The sequence below is a fragment of the Piliocolobus tephrosceles genome, chromosome 6, assembly GCF_002776525.5.
Source record: "Piliocolobus tephrosceles isolate RC106 chromosome 6, ASM277652v3, whole genome shotgun sequence".
Lineage (NCBI taxonomy): Eukaryota > Metazoa > Chordata > Mammalia > Primates > Cercopithecidae > Piliocolobus > Piliocolobus tephrosceles.
Window position 1 is genome coordinate 57,473,413 of NC_045439.1, and position 21,679 is coordinate 57,495,091.

General features: G+C 42.3%; 1 protein-coding gene and 1 pseudogene across 2 annotated transcripts in view; one reads left to right on the forward strand and one right to left on the reverse strand.

The window, feature by feature from the left end:
* The first annotated feature begins 7,763 nt into the window (after positions 1-7,763).
* NEMF (nuclear export mediator factor) overlaps positions 7,764-21,679 on the forward strand; it is a 70,168-nt gene continuing 56,252 nt past the window's right edge. Inside the window, exons 1-5 of one of the 2 annotated variants that reach the window (XM_023222684.2) lie at positions 7,764-8,139; positions 8,952-9,020; positions 9,164-9,266; positions 15,007-15,132; positions 20,044-20,192. In XM_023222684.2, the coding sequence (XP_023078452.1) occupies positions 8,081-8,139; positions 8,952-9,020; positions 9,164-9,266; positions 15,007-15,132; positions 20,044-20,192 (506 nt within the window). In that variant the 5' untranslated portion in view covers positions 7,764-8,080. The remainder of the gene's footprint in view (positions 8,140-8,951; positions 9,021-9,163; positions 9,267-15,006; positions 15,133-20,043; positions 20,193-21,679) is intronic. The other variant, XM_023222685.3, reaches the window with a different exon arrangement.
* Positions 21,074-21,173, reverse strand: LOC111549544 (annotated as a pseudogene).

Consider the following 21,679-nt stretch of genomic DNA (forward strand, 5'->3'; position numbering starts at 1 on the left):
ACTCTTAAATAATAAATTTGGCTGGGTGCAGTAGCTCACACCTGTAATTCCCAGCACTTTGAGATGCCAAGGCAGGTGGATTGCTTGAGCTCAGGAGTTGGAGACCAGCCTACACAACATGGTGAAATCCTGTCTCTACAAAAAATATGAAAATTAACCATGTGTGAAAGTGTGTGCCTGTAGTCTCATCTACGAGGGAGGCTGAGGTGGGAGGATTGCCTGAGCGCAGGAGATTGAGACTGCAGTGAGTCATTAGTGTCCCACTGCATTCCAGCCAGGGGGACAGAGTGAGACCCCATCTCAAAAATAATAATAATACATTTATGTTGTTTAAGCCTCTAAATTTGTGGTAATTTGATACAGCAAATTATCACAGAATAGGACAGTAATACATGGGGGGAGTCAAGCTCAGTCTGTGCCTGACAAAACTCTGAGAGGTCAGAAAGGTATCCTTTCAGTAATTGTCTTTTTGAACTCCTGAGCTCAAGTGATGCGCCTGTCTCAATCCCTCAACCCGTGCCCAGCCAGTAACTGTCTTCTTTTTTCTTTTTCTTTTTTTTGAGACGCAGTCTTACTCTGTCACCCAGGCTGGAGTGCGGTGGCCGGATCTCAGCTCACTGCAAGCTCCACCTCCCAGGTTTAGGCCATTCTCCTGCCTCAGCCTCCCGAGTAGCTGAGACTACAGGCGCCCGCCACCTCGCCCAGCCAGTTTTTTTGTATTTTTTAGTAGAGACGGGGTTTCACCATGTTAGCCAGGATGGTCTCCATCTCCTGCCCTCATGATCTGCCCATCTCGGCCTCCAAAAGTGCTGGGATTACAGGCTTGAGCCTCCGCGCCCGGCCGTAACTGTCTTCTTTAATGTACTTGTACTTAAAAAAATAAATAAATAAATAAAAACTTTTAAGTTCAACACATTTTCACATTGATATTTTTTTCTGTGTGTGTGTGTGTGTGTGCTACACTTTTAAGTTTTTAATTATGTTTAGGGTTAAGATTAGGGTTATGGTGGAATATTTTGATATACAGTGACTTTAAACTTTTATGGGCTGGGCACAGTGGCTCATGCCTGTAATCCTAACACTTTGGGAGGCCAAGGCAGGCAGATCACCTGAGGTCAGGAGTTCAAGACCAGCCTGACCAACATGGAGAAACCCTCGTCTGTACTAAAAATACAAAATTAGCCGGGTGTGGTGGTGCATGCCTATAGTCCCAGCTACTCGGGAGGCTGAGGCAGGAGAATTGCTTGAACCTGGGAGGCAGAGGCTGAGGTGAGCCAAGAGTGAGCCATTGTGCTTCAGCCTGGGCAACAAGAGTGAAACTGGGTCTCAAAAAAACAAAAAACAAAACAAAAAAAAAAAAAACAAAACACAGACACACACACATCTTGAATGTATTCAGATCTGTTAATCTAACCATTTATGTTTTCTGCTTTTGGTGTTTTGCTTTGAAGGATCTGACTCATGCCAAGAGCATATAAATATTCACATAAATGTTTATGACTTTTATCTTTTAGAGTACATACTTCACTGATTTAAAAATAACATTCCTAGGCCAGGCACAGTGGCTCACACCTGTAATCCCAGCACTTTGGGAAGCCGAGGCAGGCAGATCACGAGGTCAGGAGTTTGAGACCAGCCTGACCAACATGGCGAAACCCCGTCTCTACTAAAAATACAAAACTTAGCTGGGCGTGGTGGTGTGTGCCTGTAATCCCAGCTACTCGGGAGGTTGAAGCAGGAGAATTACTTGGACCTGGGAGGTGGAGGTTGCAGTGAGCCGAGATTGTGCCATTGCACTCCAGTCTGGGTGACAGAGTGAGACTCTGTCTCAAAAATATATATATATCAATCAATCAATAAAAATAACATTCTTTGTCCAAAACAATGTTTTCTTATTCTAAAACTCTAATTTGTTTTTTTTTTTTAAAGATGGGGTCTCGCTCCATCACCAGGCCGCATTGCAGTGGTGTGATCATATATCATAGCTCACTGCAGCCTCACTCCTGGGCTCAAGTCTTTTGCCACAGCCTTCCAAGCAATTAGAATTATACGCACATGCCACCATGCCCAGCTTAAATTTGTTTACTAGTAATATGAGAAATGTTTAAAAAAAAAATCAGACAAATTAAATTTTTCAGAGTTTTTTGAGCAAAGAATGATTCATGAACAGGACAGCACTCAGAACCAGAAGAGATTCAGAGAGTTCCACATTGTAGGCAGAGAATATTCATAGATAGAGAAGGGAAGTGAGATACTGAAGCAGCTTGATTGGTTACAGCTCAGTGTTTGCCTTATTTGGACATGGTTGGCTCAATTAGCAGCCTATGATTAGCTGAAGCTGGGCAGCTGTGATGGCTGAGACAGCTATATGTTACAAGAATATACTCGTAAGCTTTCGATTTGTTTACATACCAAATTGGATTGTTGTTCAGTCTTGAGGGACTCAAGGTACAGCAGCAGCCTTAGGCCAAATTTAATTTAGCAGAACTCTTCTTTTCTTTTCTTTTTTTTTTTTTTGAGATGGGGTCTTTCTGTGTCACCCAGGCTAGAGTGCAGCGATCTCGGCTCACTACAACCTCCGCCTCCTGGGTTCAAGCAATTCTCCTGCCTCAGCCTCCTGAGTAACTGGGATTATAGGCACCTGCCACCACGCCCGGCTAATTTTTGTGTTTTTATAAGCAGAGACGGGGTTTCACCATCTTGGCCAGGCTTGTCTTGAACTCCAGGCCTTGTGATCCACCCACCTCGGCCTCCCAAAGTGCTGGGATTACAGGATTGAGCCACCTTGCCCGGCCCTTACTTTCTTTTTTAATGTATTTGCCTAAATCTGCCTATTTTTGTGTAATTTATTGCGTGTAACAAACTACTCCAACATTTAGTAGTTTGAAAATACAACTAGGTTTTATTAGGTTTCATGACTTTGAGGGTCAGGAATTTTGAGCAAAGCTCTGCTGAACAATTCTTCTGCTCCAGGTGAAGTTGATTGTGGTATTCAGCTGGTGGCTGGTCTAATTTGTAGGGCCCGAGATAACTTCATTCACATGCCTCTGCCTCGACAGTCTTGACTGTAAAGACATGCTCCTCTTCCTTTCCCTGCAGTCTCAAGGCCTCTCTACAGTAGGGTATTAGACTTCTAACATAGTGACTCAAGTTTCAAGAGGCCAAACTGGAAGCTACAAGTCTTATTAAAGGCTAGAGCCAAAAATAGCATAGTATCACTTACGTTTGCTGTGCTTTGTTGGTCAAAGGAATCACAGGCCAGCCTAGATTCAAAGATGGGAAGAGAACGGAACCTACTTCATGAGTGTTAAAGAATGTGTGGCCATTTTTAATTTCTATCATACCTACTCTTTGACTTCTTGGTTGTTGTTGTTGTTGTTGTTTTTGAGACAGTCTCGCTCACTGTGTCACCTAGCTGGAGTTTTTTTCTTTATTAGGTTTTATTAGGTTTCATGACTTTGAGGGCCAGGAATTTGGAGCAAAGCTCTGCTGAACAATTCTTCTGCTCCAGGTGAAGTTGATTGTGGTATTCAGCTGGTGGCTGGTCTAATTTGTAGGGCCCAAGATAACTTCATTCACATGTTGTGATCTTGACTCACTGCAACCTCCACCTCCCAGGTTCAAGTGATTCTCCTGCCTAAGTTTCCCCAGTAGCTGGGATTACAGGCATGCGCCACCACACCTGGCTAATTTTTGTATTTTTAGTAGAGACAGGGTTTCGCCATGTTGGCCAGGGTAGTCTCGAACTCCTGATCTCAGGTGATCTGTGCCTGCCTCAGCCTCCCAAATTGCTGGGATCACAGGTGTGAGCCACCGTACCCAGCCTCTTTAATTTCCTTTTAAAATTTAATTTGTTTTGTTTTGTTTGAGACAGGGTCTCACTCAGTCACCCAGGCTGGAGTGCAACGGCATACTCACAGCTCACTGCAGCCTCAACCTCCTGGGCTCAGGTGATCCTCTCACCTCACCCTCCCTGGTAGCTGGGACTACAGGTGCATGCCACCACGTCTGGCTAGTCTCTTATATTTTTTTGTAGAGATTGGGTTTCGACATGTTGCACAGGCTGGTTTCAAACTCCTGGGCTCAAGTGGTCCACCCGCCTCAGTCTCCTAAAGGGCTGGGATTACAGGCGTGAGCCACTGCCCCTGGCTGTTTTGTTTTTTAAACTTTGTGAGCTGTGTCGTATATATGAAACTGTGCATAAGACATACACAAAATGTAAGTTTAAGGAATTTATAAAGTGAGAAACTATATAATTGGCATCTAGAAATAGAACTTTGCCTGCATCCCAGAAACCCATACCCAAATACCTTCCCTCTTAGAAATAATCACTATTCTGACTTCGTGGCATTATCTCGTTACTCTTAATGGTTTTAATGCCTGAATATATCCCTAAATAGTATTTGAACAGTCTTGACTACTAGAAAGTTCTTCCTTATATTAAGATTTAATCCATTACCCTAAAATTTTCTCATTAGTACTTTCTTTAACCCACGGGCTTATAAACAATAAATTTAGCATTATTTTCACCCAGAAGAACCACAACTATTTCTTGCATTACATGGTTTCAATTGAATTTCACTACTCTGTTTGGTCAATTTGTATATCTTTCTGGGAAAATATGATTCCCCAGTACACAACAAAGTATTCTATCTCTGATTTACTATATAAGCATAGGACTGAAAAATTCCATCTCTCATTCTAAATCCCAGATGCCTATTGATGAGGTCAAACAATCAATTAATGCTAAGCTTATAAGAGACTAAAATATCTTATATAAGGCAGTGCCTGGGGCTCAATTTAGGGCTACTGAAAAAGTAAATGGGAATGGTTTCCTAATAAAAGGATGAGTTTGGTCCTCTTGTCTCTCTCATTCTCTTGTTGCCCTTCCACCATGGGATGTAACACCAAGAAAACCCTTTCAAAATGCCAGTCCTTTAATCTTGGACTTCCTAGTCTCCAGAACTGTGAGGCAATAAATTTATGTTCTTTATAAATTACTCAGTTTGTGGTGTTCTGTTATAGCAGTGTAAAATGAATTATGGCAACAAATAAAATTTGCATATATTTGAAGTGTATATTTGATTTTTTTTTTTTTTTGAGACAGAATTTCCCTCTTGTTGCCCAGGCTAGAGTACAATGGCACAGTCTCAGCTCATCGCAGCCTCCACCTCCTGGGTTCAAGTGATTCTCCTGCCTCAGCTTTCCAAGTAGCTGGGATTACAGATGCCTGCCACCACACCTGGCTAATTTTTGTATTTTTAGTAGAGATGGGGTTTCACCATGTTGACCAGGTTGATCTCGAACTCCTGACCTCAGGTGATACACACAACTCAGCCTCCCAAAGTGCTGGGATTACAGGTGTGAGCCACTGCACCTGGCCATTTTTTTTTTTTTTTTATTAGACAGGGTGTTACTCTGAGGCTCCTGCTGCAGTGTGGTGGCACAATTATGGCCACCATGCCTTGACCTCCTGGACTGAAGGGATCCTCCTACCTCAGCCTCCCATGTAGCTGGGACCATAGGTACACGCCATCATGCCCAGCTAATTTTGTTATTTTTTTGTAGAGATCGGTGAGGGGGCCTCACTTTGTTGTCCGGGCTGGTCTTCTAGGCTCAAGCCATCTGCCAGCCTTGGCCTCCCAGGGTGTTGGAATTATAGGTGTGAGCCACCCAGCCCAGCCATGTGATGTTTTGATGTATGTATACACTGTGAGATGATTACTGCAATCAAGCCAATTAACACATCCATAACCTCACAATTTGCATGTGTGTATTTGAGACCCACTTTCTTAGCAAATTTCTGTTTTTTATTTTAATTTAACTTTTAAGTTCATGGGTTATATGTGCAATTTTGTTATATAGGTAAATTTGTGTCATGGGGTTTGTTTTACAGGTTATTTCATCACCAGGTATTAAACCTAGTACCCATTAGTTATTTCTGCTGACCCTCTCCCTCCTCCCATTCTCCACCCTCTCTGATAAGCCCCAGTGTGTGCTGTTCCCCTCCATGGGTTCATGTGTTCTCATCATTCAGCTCCCATTTATAAGTGAGAACATACGGTATTTGGTTTTCTGTTCCCATGCAAATTTCCAGCATAAAATACATTACTATGAACTATAATCAGCATGTTGTACATTAAGTCTCCAGAACTTATTCCACTTATAACCGAAAATTTGTGCATTTTGACCAGTATCTTCTCATTTTCCCCACTTCCCAAGTGCTGGAAACCACATTTCTACTCTCTGTTTCTATGAGAAACTTCTAGATTCCACGTATAAGTGAGATCATGCAGTATTTGTCTTTTTGTGTCTGGCTTATTTCACTTAGCATAATGTCATCCAGGTTCATCCATGTTGTTAAATCCATGCCAGTTGCAAACAGCAAGATTTATGCCTTTTTAAAAAACTGAATACTATTCCACAGTATGTATGTGTGTGTGTGTACATATGTATTTGCACTCATTATCCGTTCATCCATTGATGAAAAGTAGATTATCCCGATATCTTGACTATTGTGAATAAAGCTGCAATGAACATGAACATGTATCTTCAGGATAGTGATTTTGTTGCTAGATCACATGGTAATTCTATTCCTAATTTTGTGAGGAGCCTTCATACTGTTTTTGCACAATGGCTCTACTAATTTACATTACCATCAGCAGCATACAAAAGTTCCCTTTTCTCCACATTCTCGCCAATGCTTTCATATTTTGGGCCATTCTGTATGGTTTACTGTACCATATGACAGTAGTGCTGTGCAGTATGTGCTATCGTCATTTTTGCATCTACTGGTACCAGTTCTTCCGAAATAGAAATAGCAGCGGCGCCCTTTCTGTTTAGAGTCGCCTTCTGGTGGTAGGAATTCTGGTTGCTACCGTCTGTAACCTGCAAGCCTCTAGCAGCTCTTTGCAGCGACGCTGAGCGCCGGGCGCGGTGGCGCGTGCCTGTAGTCCCAGCTACTCGGGAGGCTGAGGCTTGAGGATCCCTTGAGTTCAGGAGTTCTGGGCTGTAGTGCGCTATGCCGATCGGGTGTCCGCACTAAGTTCGGCATCAATATGGTGACCTCCCGGGAGCGGGGGACCGCCAGGTTGCCTAAGGAGGGGTGAACCGGCCCAGGTCGGAAACGGAGCAGGTCAAAACTCCCGTGCTGATCAGTAGTGGGATCGCGCCTGTGAATAGCCACTGCACTCCAGCCTGGGCAACATAGTGAGACCCTGCCTCTTTTGAGTTCTCACCTTATAAAGTATCCTTTCTTCCCATGCATTTATCCTAAGACAAAAAAAATGCAGAATTTACATTCTTACAAGATTATTTTCCTCACTACACTGTGAATCCCCCCTCCCACCCCACTCCCGTTGGGAATCTTATTTTTATTTTTATCGTATTTCACCATTATCCAGCTAAACACTTGCATATTCACGTTGCCAAGTGTTTATGGAGCACCAGTTGTATACCAGGTACTGCGCTGCGTCTCAGGGGTATCAAGACCGAGGTTTGATGAGAATACTGTAATCAACTGCAGAATGCTCCTTAGGAGAGCAGGACCCATCAAAATAGGAACTCCGTTTTGAGAGTTCGCCTTGATAGTTGAGGATAATCTTAGAAGGACCGAAGCGTTCTGTTTCGTTACATTTCAAAATCTTATGTCAAAGTAAGCGCGCAGGAAGGGGTCCTTGCTCTTCTGCACTGAGCCCTACAGCCCCGCTGTGGGGAAATACTCCTGTTAATTGTCTCGAAAATTGTTTCGACCAGCAGGGGTCACTATGAAGGCTGGCTTGAGCCCCAAACACAAGTGGGCAAGGTAACCAGACTGCTCCGTGAGGGTTCCAGGAAGGAATGCAGGTTCAAGAGAACAGTTTGGATCTTTATTCGAATTGTTTTGGTATAATGAAGAGAGTCAACTACAACTTGACAACAGAAATCTTCAGAAAAGCGACACAAATACGTTCGCCTCAAGGAATATTGGGTCTTCTGCGCGGCCGTAGATCTCCGCCAAGTGCGCCTGCGCGGAAGAGGAGCGGTGTCGAGTCCGGCTGGGCAGTAGAGGAAATTGCGGTAGTGACCCTCGGACCTCGCTATGAAGACCCGCTTTAGCACCATTGACCTCCGCGCCGTGCTCGCGGAGCTGAACGCTAGGTACAGACCCCTAAGTGACCAGGCTCGTGCGGGGAGTGCAGGAGGCAGAGGCCGGGGTCCCATGGCGCAAACAGACCAACTTGATGTGTTTCCTTATTTCTTAGTGCGTCTGTGGACCTGTCTAGGCCTGAGTGGGCAGGCGTGTAGTGTCTTTCCTTTGGCCCTTAGGATACCCCTGGGGGTCCCAGGCACCTCGTGCCCCATCCCCCGCGTCCTCCCAGCTCTCTGGCTTGCCCCGCTAGCGGTACGCTCTTGCATTGTTGGCCTGGGTTGTCCGGGTTGGGCAGGAAACGTTTGGTAAAACGTGAGACGCCAGAGTGGTCGTTTGCTCCAGAGGTTTCCAGACTGGAGGCTTGGTTTCTTGAACACCTCCCGCCCCTCACCCAAAAGAAAGAGAGCATCGCCGTTTTAGCTGGGTTGAGCAGATTTAGACTGAGATCTGGATTCTAGTCTGGATTCTATTATTCAGCCGTGTGAGCTTTGTCATGTTTTCGAGGCCCTCTTATCTTTTATTCTCGCTTGTAATAAATTAATTGGATTATATTTCACTGTATTTCTCTCCCAAAATTGGGTCATTTGGAAGACGCAAGCTATAGTGTGTTGTTCCTAGAGCTGATAGACCACTTTTGTTTTAAAATCGTTACTCTTAAGTTTTGAACGGAATGCCCAAATGGCTTTCAGCCTCTGCTCCCCCGCTGACTCCGTATCCTTAGAGACTGAGATCCGCTCTTTCGAAGCTTTTATTAAATTATGTGTAGTTTTATGTTTCAAACAATAGTGTGGTATGTTACATGTTTCCTTTATCTTTGCAGCTTGCTAGGAATGAGAGTAAACAATGTTTATGATGTGGATAATAAGACATACCTTATTCGTCTTCAAAAGTAAGAACATTTTATAGGCTTATTTTCTCTTTGGCGATTAAGTATGAGATTACTGATTTTTTTTTTTACCTGCATTTGAAGTCTGTTTCACAGTTAGCTTTGGCATATACCCTAAAGAAAAATTTGACTTTTTTCTTCTACAGACCAGACTTTAAAGCTACACTTTTACTTGAATCTGGCATACGAATTCATACAACAGAATTTGAGTGGCCTAAGAATATGATGCCGTCTAGTTTTGCCATGAAGGTAAACTTGTTACACTTGAAGCTAAATTTTAAGAGATTGCTCACTAACAATTAAGTTTTTAATTGGGGTTTCCTTCACTGTTATGAATAAAGTGCAGATAAAATGAAGGTAAAGGGAGTGGTTGACAGATAATGGGTTGAGTAAAGTGAATATTTATTAGTTGACTTCTCCCCATTACCTTTCACATCCTGTTCTGCTCCAGATCTTGTTTCCACAGTCACTGTTAGAGTTCAAGCTTTTATCACATTCAGCCTTACAGTTCCTTAACTGTAGTCCACTTCTCCGCGTCAAAACAATTCTAAATTAGACCAACGTTAATGTTTTGTTTGTTTTTGTTTGTTTGAGACGGAGTCTCGCTCTGTCACCCAGGCTGGAGTGCGGTGGTGCAGTCTTGGCTCACTGCAACCTCTGCCTCCCAGGTTCAAGTGATTCTCCTGCCTCAGCCTCCTGAGTAGCTGGGATTACAGGTGCGTGCCAGCAAGCCCGGCTAATTTCTGTATTTTTAGTAGAGATGGGGTTTCACCATGTTGGCCAGTCTGATCTCGAACTCCTGACCTCAGGTGATCTACCCACCTCAGCCTCCTGAAGTGCTGGGATTACAGGCATGAGCCACCATGCCTGGCCCAACATTAATTTTTTTAAAGTATAATTTTCATTAGTTATCTCATCTTTTATAGTTTCCTAATTTCTAAATCCATATTCTATAGCCTAACATTCTTGGCTTTCAGTCTTCTTCCTCCTCCCTGCCCCACCTTTTTTTCCTAGTCTTCCAGAGCTTACTTTTGTGAATCGTATTCCTCTACCCAGTCAGTGTTTTTTTTTTGGAACACTCACTGACATTAATATGTTACTAAGTCTTTTTACTTTCCTCTTTTGTTTTTACTATTAAAACAGATTTTTACATGTGTGGGCATGCTACCCATTCTTTTATTGATGTAACGTATAGATTGAAAATTCATGTGGTACACAAGACTTTCGAGTCACATATACTTAACTTTGAATTAATGGCTTTGTCAGAAAGTAATTTTATAACCTGGAAAAGTTAATTAACCTCTTGGAACTTGGTTTCTTTAAATGTAAAATGTGGATTGTACCTCCCTCATGAAATTATTGGATTAATTGAAATGACATATAAAACACCTAAAACAGGCCGGGCACAGTGGCTCATGCCAGTAATCCCAACACTTTGGGAGGCCGAGGCGGGTGGATCACTTGAGGTCAAAAGTTCAAGGCCACCCAGCCAACATGGTGAAACCCTGTCTCTACTAAAAATACAACATTAGCCAGGCGTGGTGGCACACACCTGTAATTCCAGCTACTTGGGAGGCTGGGGCAGGAGAACCACTTGAACCTGGGAGGTAGAGGTTGCAGTGAGCCAAGGTCACACTGTTTCACTCCAGCCTGGGCGACAGAGTGAGACTCTGTCTCAAAAAAAAAAAAAAAAAAAAAAGACCTGAAACAATATCTGACACATATTAGAATTCCATACTTGTTCATTTCCTTCTTGCTCTGCTCCTTACTTTGGAAATGTATCTGTTATGGCATTGAGTTATTTCATTAGAGGCTTTACAGAGAAGAGCTTTACCCCCCCAGCAATTTATAGAGTCTGTTTTGGATTACAAATTAGGTAAGTGTTCCCATATCACAAAGGCTTTCACAAAATTCTCAGATTATTAAAGTTTAATTTATTTAATAGTAACCCAAAATAGTTCTTTTGGGACCTGTCCTTAATAATAATGACAATAATAATGCTACATGTTGTGTAGCACTTTTAAAGGCAGATGAATACTATGTATTTCATTTAAGTTGTTTAACAATTCGGTGGAATGTGAAGAACAAATACAATTTCAGTTTTATGGTTGATGTAACAGGACAGTGAGATAGGACACTGGGATTGTGTAAACATCTCCAAATCAGGCTACACTAATAGGAGGTCAGTCATTTTTAAAAATACTTAGAATTCTATGGGTTAGGTGTACATGTCAATCTAAATGTATAGAAAGATTTCCTCAATGAAGCAGACAATGTTAAGCACTTTATAAATAAAACAAAGAGCTGTTACTGTTGCATGGCACAGGTAGAGTTATGTCCATTATGTGGTAAATCCCAGTGGTTGTTCCAGTATTCACATTTGGGGATGACAGCTATAGCTTTGTGGCACACAGCAGAAGGTTGATTTCACCAAGCTGTTGATAGGGAAATGAAACAAGCTTTAAATATGTACTATGTGTCCATCTGTACTCTCCATGATAAATAATCCCCTTTTTACTGTTCCTTTATGTGAACTTCTGTCCTTTCAATGATGTCTTTTGTCTTTATTTTTCTTGAATAAAATTATTACTGAGGGACTCTGGAAGAACTGATTGTGATTTTCCTTTAGGGATTTAAAGATATCCCTACATGTAGGTTACTGTTTAATCAAATCAATATAGGTCATTCTCAAAACTACTGAGTTGAGGAGCAGTTTGTTTATTCTAGGAAGTTATTCTGCCTAAGTGTATAAGTACATAAAATGAGAATTTCAGTTAATTTGAACTATAAGGTCTGGAGAAGAATTCTTCTTAGTTATGAAAATGTTAGCATTAATTTAATAATGAATTTATGTGTTTCTTTTTTTTTTCAACCTTTGTCAAAGAGTGGATTTTATCTTTTTTTTTAAAAGGTGGTTTTAGATTAACTTATGTAAAATTTGTTTTGTAGTTAAGTCCTTTTTTCTTTTTCTTTTTTTTTTTTTTTTTGAGACGGAGTCTCGCTCAGTCACCAGGCTGGAGTGCAGTGGCATGGTCTTGGCTCACTACAACCTCAGTCTCCTGGGTTCAAGTGATTCTCCTGCCTCAACCTCCCAAGTAGCTGAGATTACAGGCACGTGCCATCATGCCTGGCTAATTTTTGTATTTTTAGTAGAGATGGGGTTTCACCATGTTGGCCAGGCTGGTCTTGAACTCCTGGCCTCGTGATCCACCTGCCTTGGTCTCCTAAAGTGCTGGAATTACAGGTGTGAACCACCATGCCCAGACTGTTTTTGAGTCTTGAAGAAAGCATTCTTTCTTACTGGTCTTGACTAAGGGGTCTTTTATATTAAAAAATTAGAAACAATTGTAAGATATTTTAGAGAAACAATTGTAAGATATCTTGTTACCAGTCCATGTCATACTTAAATATTTGTACAAAAAGACGGTACATGTAATCTAAAAGAATCGGTATTGCCAAGTAAATTGTATTTGGGTTTGACATGCTGATATTATTTTAATTGTTAATAAGAAAAAGAACCTTATGTCCAGGGATAGGAGGAAGGGGATTTAATAAAGAATGAGAGTTATTACATTGGATTGAAATAGGTTAATCAAAAGCTTAGAGACGATGCCAGGAAAATTCTGTTTGGGTTATATTGGTAAAGATTGTAGGAATAAGCTGGGCACAGTGGCAGGGCACTTGTAATCCTAGCTGCTTGGGAGGCTAAGGTGGGAGGATTGCTTGAGTCCAGGAGTTTGAGCCCTGCCTGTGCAACAGAGCGAGACTCTGTCCCTTTTTTTTTTTTTTTTTTTGAGACAGAGCCTCGCTCTGTTGCACAGGCTGGGGTGCAATGGCGCCATCTCGGCTCACTACAATCTCCGCCTCTTGAGTTCAAGCGATTCTTCTGCCTCAGTCTCCTGAGTAGTTGGGATTATAGGTATGTGCCAGCATGCCCAGCTAATTTTTGTATTTTTAGTAGAAATGGGGTTTCACCATATTGGCCAGGCTAGTCTTGAACTCCTGACCTCAAGTGATCACCCACCTCGGCCCTCCCAGAGTGTTGGGATTACAGGCCTGAGCCACTGCTCCCGGCAAAGACTCTCTCTCTTAAAAAGAAAAAAGAAAAGAACAAAAAAAAGAAGAATTAATAGGGGTAACTGGATATAAGGTGATGGACTAATTTACAGGATACCATAAGCCATAAGCTCATGGTCCATAGTTGATATATATTGAAAGTAGAAGATTAGTGGAAACCATTATTTAATTTTGAACATAAATGAAGCACAGAAAAGGGAAATTTGGGATACTTAGAAGTGTCATCAAAGAGACAAAAAAAATAAAGGAACCGGGCGTGGTGGCACATGCCTGTAATCCTAACAATTTGGGAGGCCGAGGCGAACAGCTTACCTGAGCTCAGGAGTTCGAGACCAGCCTGGGCAACATGGTGAAACCCCATCTCTATTAAAATATAGAAAATTAGGCCGGGCGTGGTGGCTGAAGCCTGTAATCCCAGCACTTTGGGAGGCCGAGACGGGTGGATCACGAGGTCAGGAGATCGAGACCATCCTGGCTAATACAGTGAAACCCTGTCTCTACTAAAAAACGCAAAAAAAAAACTAGCTGGGCGAGGTGGCGGGCACCTGTATAGTCCCAGCTACTCGGGAGGCTGAAGCAGGAGAATGGCGTGAACCTGGGAGGCGGAGCTTCCAGTGAGCCGAGATCCGGCCACTGCACTCCAGCCTGGGTGACACAGCGAGACTCCGTCTCAAAAAAAAAAAAAAAAAAAATACAGAAAATTAGCTGGGCGTGGTAGTGGGTGCCTGTAGTCCCAACTACTCAGGAGGCTGAGGCAGGAGGATTGCTTGAACCCGGGAGGCAGAAGTTGCAGTGAGCCGAGATTGTGCCACTGTACTCCAGTCTGGGTGACAAAGTGAGACTCTGTCTCCAAAAATAAATAAATAAATAAAAATACATAAATAAAGGTTGGTGGGCGCGGTGGCTCACGCCTGTAATCCCTGAAAAAGAGCAGTTTTCAGTCCTGCAAGCTGCATTCATGGTAAGTGCCCTATGCAGGTGTTCCATTTTTAATCTTTTATACCGGGGTCTTCAACCCCTGTGCCGCAGACTGGAAACTTTAGGAGGCTAAGGTGGGCAGATCACAAGGTCAGAAGTTGGAGACCAGCCTGACCAACATGGTGAAACCCCGTCTCTACTGAAAATATAAAAATTAGCCAGGCATGATGGCACACACATGTCATTTCAGCTACTCGGGAGGCTGAGGCAGGAGAATTGCTTGAACTTGGGAGGCGGAGGTTGCAGGGAGCCGAGACTGTGCCACTGCATTCCAGCCTGGGTGACAGAGTGAGACACTGTCTCAGAATAAAATAAAATAAATAAATAAAGGTTGTGGCTTTGAGTGAGGTCATTAGGACAACAACAAGGGATTTAGCAGTGGTATAAAGCAACAAAACAAATTTTGCTATAGGCCCGTCATTCTCTACTTAAAAATTGAAAATAAAGAACTGGCTCAGTGGCTTACCCTTGTAATCCCAGCACTTTGAGAGGCCGAGGCAGGAGGATTGCTTGTGCCCAGGAGTTTGAGATTAGCCTGGGCAACATAGTGAGACCCTGTCTCTACAAATAATGAAAAAATTAGCTGGGAATAGTGGCATGTGCCTGTGGTCCCAATCCTTAGGAGGCTGATGCAGGAGGATCACCTGAGCCAGGGAAGTCAAGGCTGCAGTGAGCCATGATCACACCACTGGGTTCCAGTTTGGGTGACAGAGCAAGACCCTGTCTTAAAGAAATGCAAATAAAACATTGTTTTGGAGTTAGCAGTGTTTATAATGTTTTCCCTCTTTTGTTTCTTTTACTTTATGACTATACTATTATTTACAATGTTTTAAATATTCCTGATGGTAATGAAAAGAAGCTTATTTATAAACCAATACCAAATGGTTAGGAATTCACTTTTACTAAATGAATGCCTTTTTCTTTCTCTTGCTAGTGCCGAAAACATTTGAAGAGTCGGAGATTAGTCAGTGCAAAACAGCTTGGTGTGGATAGAATTGTAGATTTTCAGTTTGGAAGTGATGAAGCTGCTTATCATTTAATCATTGAGCTCTATGATAGGGTAAGTTAAATTTGTGGGATTTGGTGAAGGAAAATTCATTATTAATCATTTTGCAATAGTGCTATATAACATGAGTGGGGAACATTTTTTTCTGTGTCAAAGGCTATTACTACCCTAGGAAATGGGTGCCACACAAATAAAATAAAATTTTCCGGTAATAACCTTCATTTTATCTATAGGTCTGAGTTTAGGCAGACTTTAGCCATTTAGAAATAGCCTTGTGAATGTAGGAGATGAAGATCTGAGAAGTAAATTATTTGGTACTTGACATTTCAGGACTAATACCATGCAACCAGAAAATAGTCAAATACAGTCATGCACTGATGCGCTGTATGTATAATGATATTTCAGTCAACAACAGACTGCGTGTAAACGTTGGTCCCGTAAGATGCTAATGGATCTAATAAACTCTTACTGCTTAGTGACATCTTGATCCTGACCCTGTGTAGGCCTAGGCTGGTGTGTGTGTTTGTGTGTTAGTTTTTAACAAAAATATTAAAAGTAAAAACAAAACAAAATTTGAATGGAAAAAAGCTTATAGAATAAAGATATAAAGAAAGAAAATATTGTACAGCTGTACGATATGTGTTTTAAGCTAAGTGTTACTACAAGAGTCAAAAAGTTAAAAAGTTTAAAGTTTATAAAGTAAAATGTTCCAGTAAGCTAAGCTTAATTTATTATTGAAGAAAGAAAGACATCTTAAAAATAAATTTGGCTGAGCACAGTGGCTCAGGCTGGTCGCAGTGGCTCACACCTGTAATCCTAGCATTTTGGGAGGCCGAGGAGGGAGGATCACCTGAGGTCAGGAGTTCAAGACCAGCCTGGCCAACATGGCAAAACCGTGTCTCTACTGAAAAATACAAAAATTAGCCGGGCGTGGTGGCAGGCACCTATAATCCCAGCTACTTGGGAGGCTGAGGCAGGAGAATCACTTGAACCTGGGAGGCGGAGGTTCCAGTGAGCTAAGATTGCACCACTGTGCTCCAGCCTGGGCTACAGAGCAAGACTTCTTCTCATAAATAAATTAACTAACTAACTAACTAACTTAATCTGGGCCGGGTGCGGTGACTCACACCTGTAATCCCAGCACTTTGGGAGGCCGAGGCGAGTGGATCACCTGAGATCAGGAGTTTGAGCCTAGCCTGCCCAACGTGGCAAAACCCCATCTCTACTAAAAATACAAAAATTAGCCTGGTGTGGTGGTGCGTGCCTGTAGTCCCAGCTACTCAGGAGGCTGAGACAGGAGAATCACTTGAACCTGGGAGGCGGTGGTTGCAGTAAGCCGAGATCATGCCTTTGCACTCCAACCCAGGTGACAGAGTGAGATTCAGTCTCAAAAAACAAAAAAACAGTTTATATATATAAATAAATATATAAATTTAATCAGGTCTGAAGTAAGCATAATTTTTTTAAAAATTAAAAGATTAAAAAAAGCAAATTTAGTGTAGCCCAAGTGTGCAGTATTTATCAAGTCTACAGTAGTATACAATAATGTCCCAGGCCTTCGTATTCACTCACCATCACTCACCCAGAGCAGTTTTCAGTCCTGCAAGCTGCATTCATGGTAAGTGCCCTATGCAGGTGTTCCATTTTTAATCTTTTATACCGGGGTCTTCAACCCCTGTGCCGCAGACTGGAAACGGTCTGTGGAACTGGGCTGTGGAACCGGGCCACACGGCAGGAGGTGAGCAGCAGGCAAGTGAGCATTACTCGCCTGAGCTCTGCCTCCTGTCAGATCAGTGGTGGCATTAGATTCTTATAGGAGCGTGAACCCTATTGTGAACTGTGCATGCAAGGAATCTCGGTTGCGTGCTTCTTGTGAGAATATGATTCCTGATGATCTGAGGTGAAACGAATTCATCCGGAAACCATACCCCTGCACCCTCCATCCATGGAAAAATCGTCTTCTGTGCAACTGGTCCCAGGTGCCAAAGGTTGGAGACTGCTTTTTTTTTTGTTTGTTTGTTTTGGGTTTTTTTTTTTTTTGAACCGGAGTCTCACTCTGTGGTCCAGGCTGCAGAGCAAGGGCATGATCTCAGCTCACTGCAACCTCCGCCTCCTGGGTTCAAGCAATTCTTGTGCTTCTGTCTCCCGAGTAGCTGGGATTACTGGCATGTACTACCATGCCCAGCTAATTTTTGTATTTTTAGTAGAGATGGGGTTTCACCATGTTGGCCAGACTGTTCTCAAACTCCTGACCTCAGGTGATCTGCTCGCCTCGGCCTCCCAAAGTGCTGGGATCACAGGCGTGAGCCGCTGCGCCTGGCCTGGAACTGCTGTTGTAATACCATATTTTTACTGTACTTTTTGTATATTTAGATATGCTTAGATACACAAATATTTGCCATTGTGTTACAGTTGACTACAGTATTCAGTAACATGCTATACAGATTCCTAGCCTAGGAGCACTAGGTTATATTATATCCTTGGTGGATGTAGTAGGCTATACCGTCTAGGTTTGTGTAAGTATATTCTGTTATGTTCACACAACATGGAAGTTGCCTAAATGCATTTCTCGGAATGTATCCCCATTGTTAAGCAATGCATGACTGTACTGTTCATTTTTGGGTCTACCTTCTTTTATGCAATATTTTTTATTTTTTATTTTTTTGAGACAGAGTCTCGCTCTGTTGGCCAGGCCGGAATGCAGTGACATGATCAGGGCTTACTGCAAACTCGGCCTCCGGGGCTCAAGTGACCCTCTTGCCTCAGCCTTCCATGTAGCTGGTACCACAGATGTGCACCACCACGCCTGGCCAATTTTTTGATTTTTTGTAGAGACAAACTCTCACTTTGTTGCCCAGGCTGATCTTGGACCTCTGGCTCAAGCGATCTTCTCACCTCAACCTCCTAAAGTGTTGGGATTATGGGGGTGAGCCACTGCACCTGGCTCTTTTATTCAATATATAATGTCTGTGAGATTCATTGATGTTGAGAATTCCCTTAGCTCCACATCCTTAGCAACCTTTGATATGATCTCTTAGGGCTCTTTATCTAATCTGATTATGAGCCCTTTGCTGATTATTTGTGTTGTAAATGTCCTTTTCTACTCTGAGTTTTTACTCTTCTTTTCTTTTTTTTTTTTCTTTTAACTTTTTTTGAGAATAAGTCTCGCTTTGTCGCCAGGCTGGAATGCAGTGGTGCGATCTCGGCTCACTGCAACCTCCGCCTCCTGGGTTCAAGTGATTCTCCTGCCTCAGCCTCCCGAGTAGCTGGGATTACAGGCGCCTGCCACCACGCCCAGCTACTCTTAATAAGACGGTTTCACCATGTTGGCCAGGCTGATCTTGAACTCCTGACCTCAGGTAATCTGCCCACCTTGGCCTCCCAAAGTGCTGGGATTACAGACGTGAGCCACTGCACCTGGCCTGGTACTATTTTTTCAACACTTAGTAATTTCTGGTTATCTATCTCTCTAATCAAGGTAAATGGTGGCTACATTTACTGAAGCCACTTATGTTGCAACCTGTCATTTCAGATGAATTTGGGATTACTCCCACCATATTCTATGACTATGTTGTAAGCAGTCGTAAGGCATTTTTGACTATTTTCATGGATGCTTCTTTGTATTTTCATTACACCTGTAGAGTAACTCTTATCTTCACTGTCTATAATAAATTTGGAAGGTGGTATTCTTTCATTAGCTTTATTTTCATTATGTTCCCCCTTCTTTTTTATTGAAAAGATTATCTAGCAATATTAAATTTTAAAAAGTCTTTAATTCTAAATTTTTAAGAAGTAATTTCATTTTAACCTACATATGCCTTCCATTTTCTAGGATACGACTTTTTTGTGTGTCTTGCTATGTTTTACCTAACATTATTTATATTTTCCTTTTTTTTTTTTAACATAGTTTCCATTGGGTAACCTCTTTTTACTGTTTTGTTGTGTTGATTGATCTATGATAATTAAATTTCCCTAATTTTTACATCTAGGCTGTTTGGGTTTTTTTTTTTTTTTTAAACTGTTGTAAATAAATTTCAGTGAACATCCTTAAGCATATTGCCTTTGGTTTTACTGGAGTGTTGGAGTTACTTCATTGGGCTACATTACCAAATGTGGAAATACGTGGGCAAAGGGTATAACTAACTGTATTGCTCTTGCCATGTAACTATTACTATTAAAAGACAAATTGCAGGTGAAAGCATAATATGTTCCTTGCCTGGCTGGCTTCTGAAATTGACCACATTTTCTTTCTCAAATTTTTTTTTTTTTTAAGACAGAGTTTCGCTCTTGTTTCCCAGGCTGGAGTGCAATGGCGGAATCTCAGCTCACTGCAATCCCCGCCTCCCAGGTTTAAGCGATTCTCCTGCCTCAGCCTCCCAAGTAGCTGGGATTACAGTCATGTGCCACCACACCCAGCTAATTTTGTATTTTCAGTAGAGACAGGGTTTCTCCATGTTGGTCAAGCTGGTTTCGAACTCCCAACCTCAGGTGATCCTTCCGCCTCAGCCTCCCAAAGTGCTGGGTTATAGGTGTGAGCCATCATGCCTGGCTTCTTTCTCAATTTTTAAGTAGTTTCAAAAATGATTTGATTTGTTTATTTCTGTTTTGTTTGTTTTGTTATTTCCTTTTTCTTTTGAGACGGAGTTTGCTCTTGTTGCTCGAGCTGGAATGCAATGGTGCCATCTCGGCTCACTACAACCTCCATCTCCCAGGTTCAAGTGATTCTCCTGCCTCAGCCTCCCAAGTAGCTGGGATTACAGGCACCTGCCACCACACCCAGCTAACTTTTGTATTTTTAGTAGAGATGGAATTTCACCATGTTGGCCAGGCTGGTCTCAAAGTCCTGACCTCAAGTGATCTGCCCGCCTCGGCCTTCCACAGTACTGGGGTTACAGGTGTGAGCCACTGTGCCCGGCCTCAAAAATGATTTGAAAGAGCACTAAATTATATTTTATTCTATTGCAGGGGAACATTGTTCTTACAGATTATGAGTACGTAATTTTAAATATTCTAAGGTTTCGAACTGATGAGGCAGATGATGTTAAATTTGCTGTTCGTGAACGCTATCCACTTGATCATGCTAGAGCTGCTGAACCTTTGCTTACTTTGGAAAGGTAAAGTGTTTTGTTTTTAAACCCTTTTCATATTGTAGTAAAATGTGCTGGGCAACATAATGAGACCCTGTCTCTTAAAAAAAAGGTAAAATGGGTCATATGTCAGAACATGAAATAAAATATTTTGTTTTACTTAGATAATGTAACTCAATTTAGACTATTTGAACTATGTAAATATGCATGAAAGCAATTAAGCCTTATTTGAGAGAGGCAAATGTATGTCTTTAGGTGTTGTTTTTTTTTTTTGAGACGGAGTCTTGCCTTGTTGCTCAGGCTGGAGTGCAGTGGCATGATCTCAGCTCACTGCAACCTCTGCATCCCAGGTTCAAGTGATTCTGCTGCCTCAGCCTCCCAAGTAGCTGGGACTACAGGTACGCGCCACCATGTGCAATTAATTTTTGTATTTTTAGTAGAGATGGGGTTTCACCATGTTAGCCAGGCTGGGCTTGATCTCCTGACCTCAGGCAATCTGCCTGCCTTGGCCTCCCAAAGTGCTGGGATTATAGGCATGAGCCACCACGCTCAGTTGTCTTTAGTTTTTTTAGAGGTGGTGTCTCACTCCCCCTTCCCTGAGGCTACAGTGCAGTTGGCGTGATCATAGCTCACTGCAGTCTTGAACTCCTGGGCTCAAGCAATCCTCCTGCCTCAGCCTCCCAAGTGGGTGGGTCTACAGGAGCACACCACAATGCCTGACTAATTTTAAAATTTTTTTTGTAGAGATGGGGTCTTACTTTGTTGCCCAGGCTGATCTCGAACTCGTGGCTTTAGCAGTCCTTCCACTTCAGCCTTCTAAAGTGTTGGAGTTGTAGACATGAGCGATTGGGCCCAGCCAATGTCCTTCTTTTTCATTTTAATTTTTTTTAATTTTAAATTTTAAATTAAAAAATATAGAACACTTAAATTTCCTGTCATCCTTGTGCAGGGGTCGTGCTAATCTCTGTATTGTTGTAATTTTAGTATATGTGCTGCTGAAGCGAGCCCAGTGTGTTTTTTAGCTAAGTTTTGGGTTACTTCAAATGGTTATGATTTCTTGGTAAATTGGGGAGACTTATTAGCTACTCTGTGAGAAGACAGATGGATGTGCAGAGGACAAAGGGAGAGAAATTCTGGTTTGCATAAGAAAAAGGGAAGTAAGGTGAGGTAAAGTGATGATTGTAGCTGTATTCATCACTTATTTTGTATTTCAGCTGTATTCCTGCTAGCTGGAAGGCCCTGCTGACTCATATTCTACAGCAGTCGTTCTTAAAGTTTAACATACATCATTTCTTTGTTCCTTCTTCACTCCCACTGCTTCACTTAACTAGCCTACATTAAATAAATAAATAAAGTTGGTCAGGCGCGGTGGCTCACGCCTGTAATCCCAGCACTTTGGGAGGCTGACGTGAGCGGATCACGAGGTCAGGAGATCGAGACCATCCTGGCTAACATGATGAAACCCTGTCTCTACTAAAAATACAAAAAATTAGCTGGGCGTGGTGGCAGGCGCC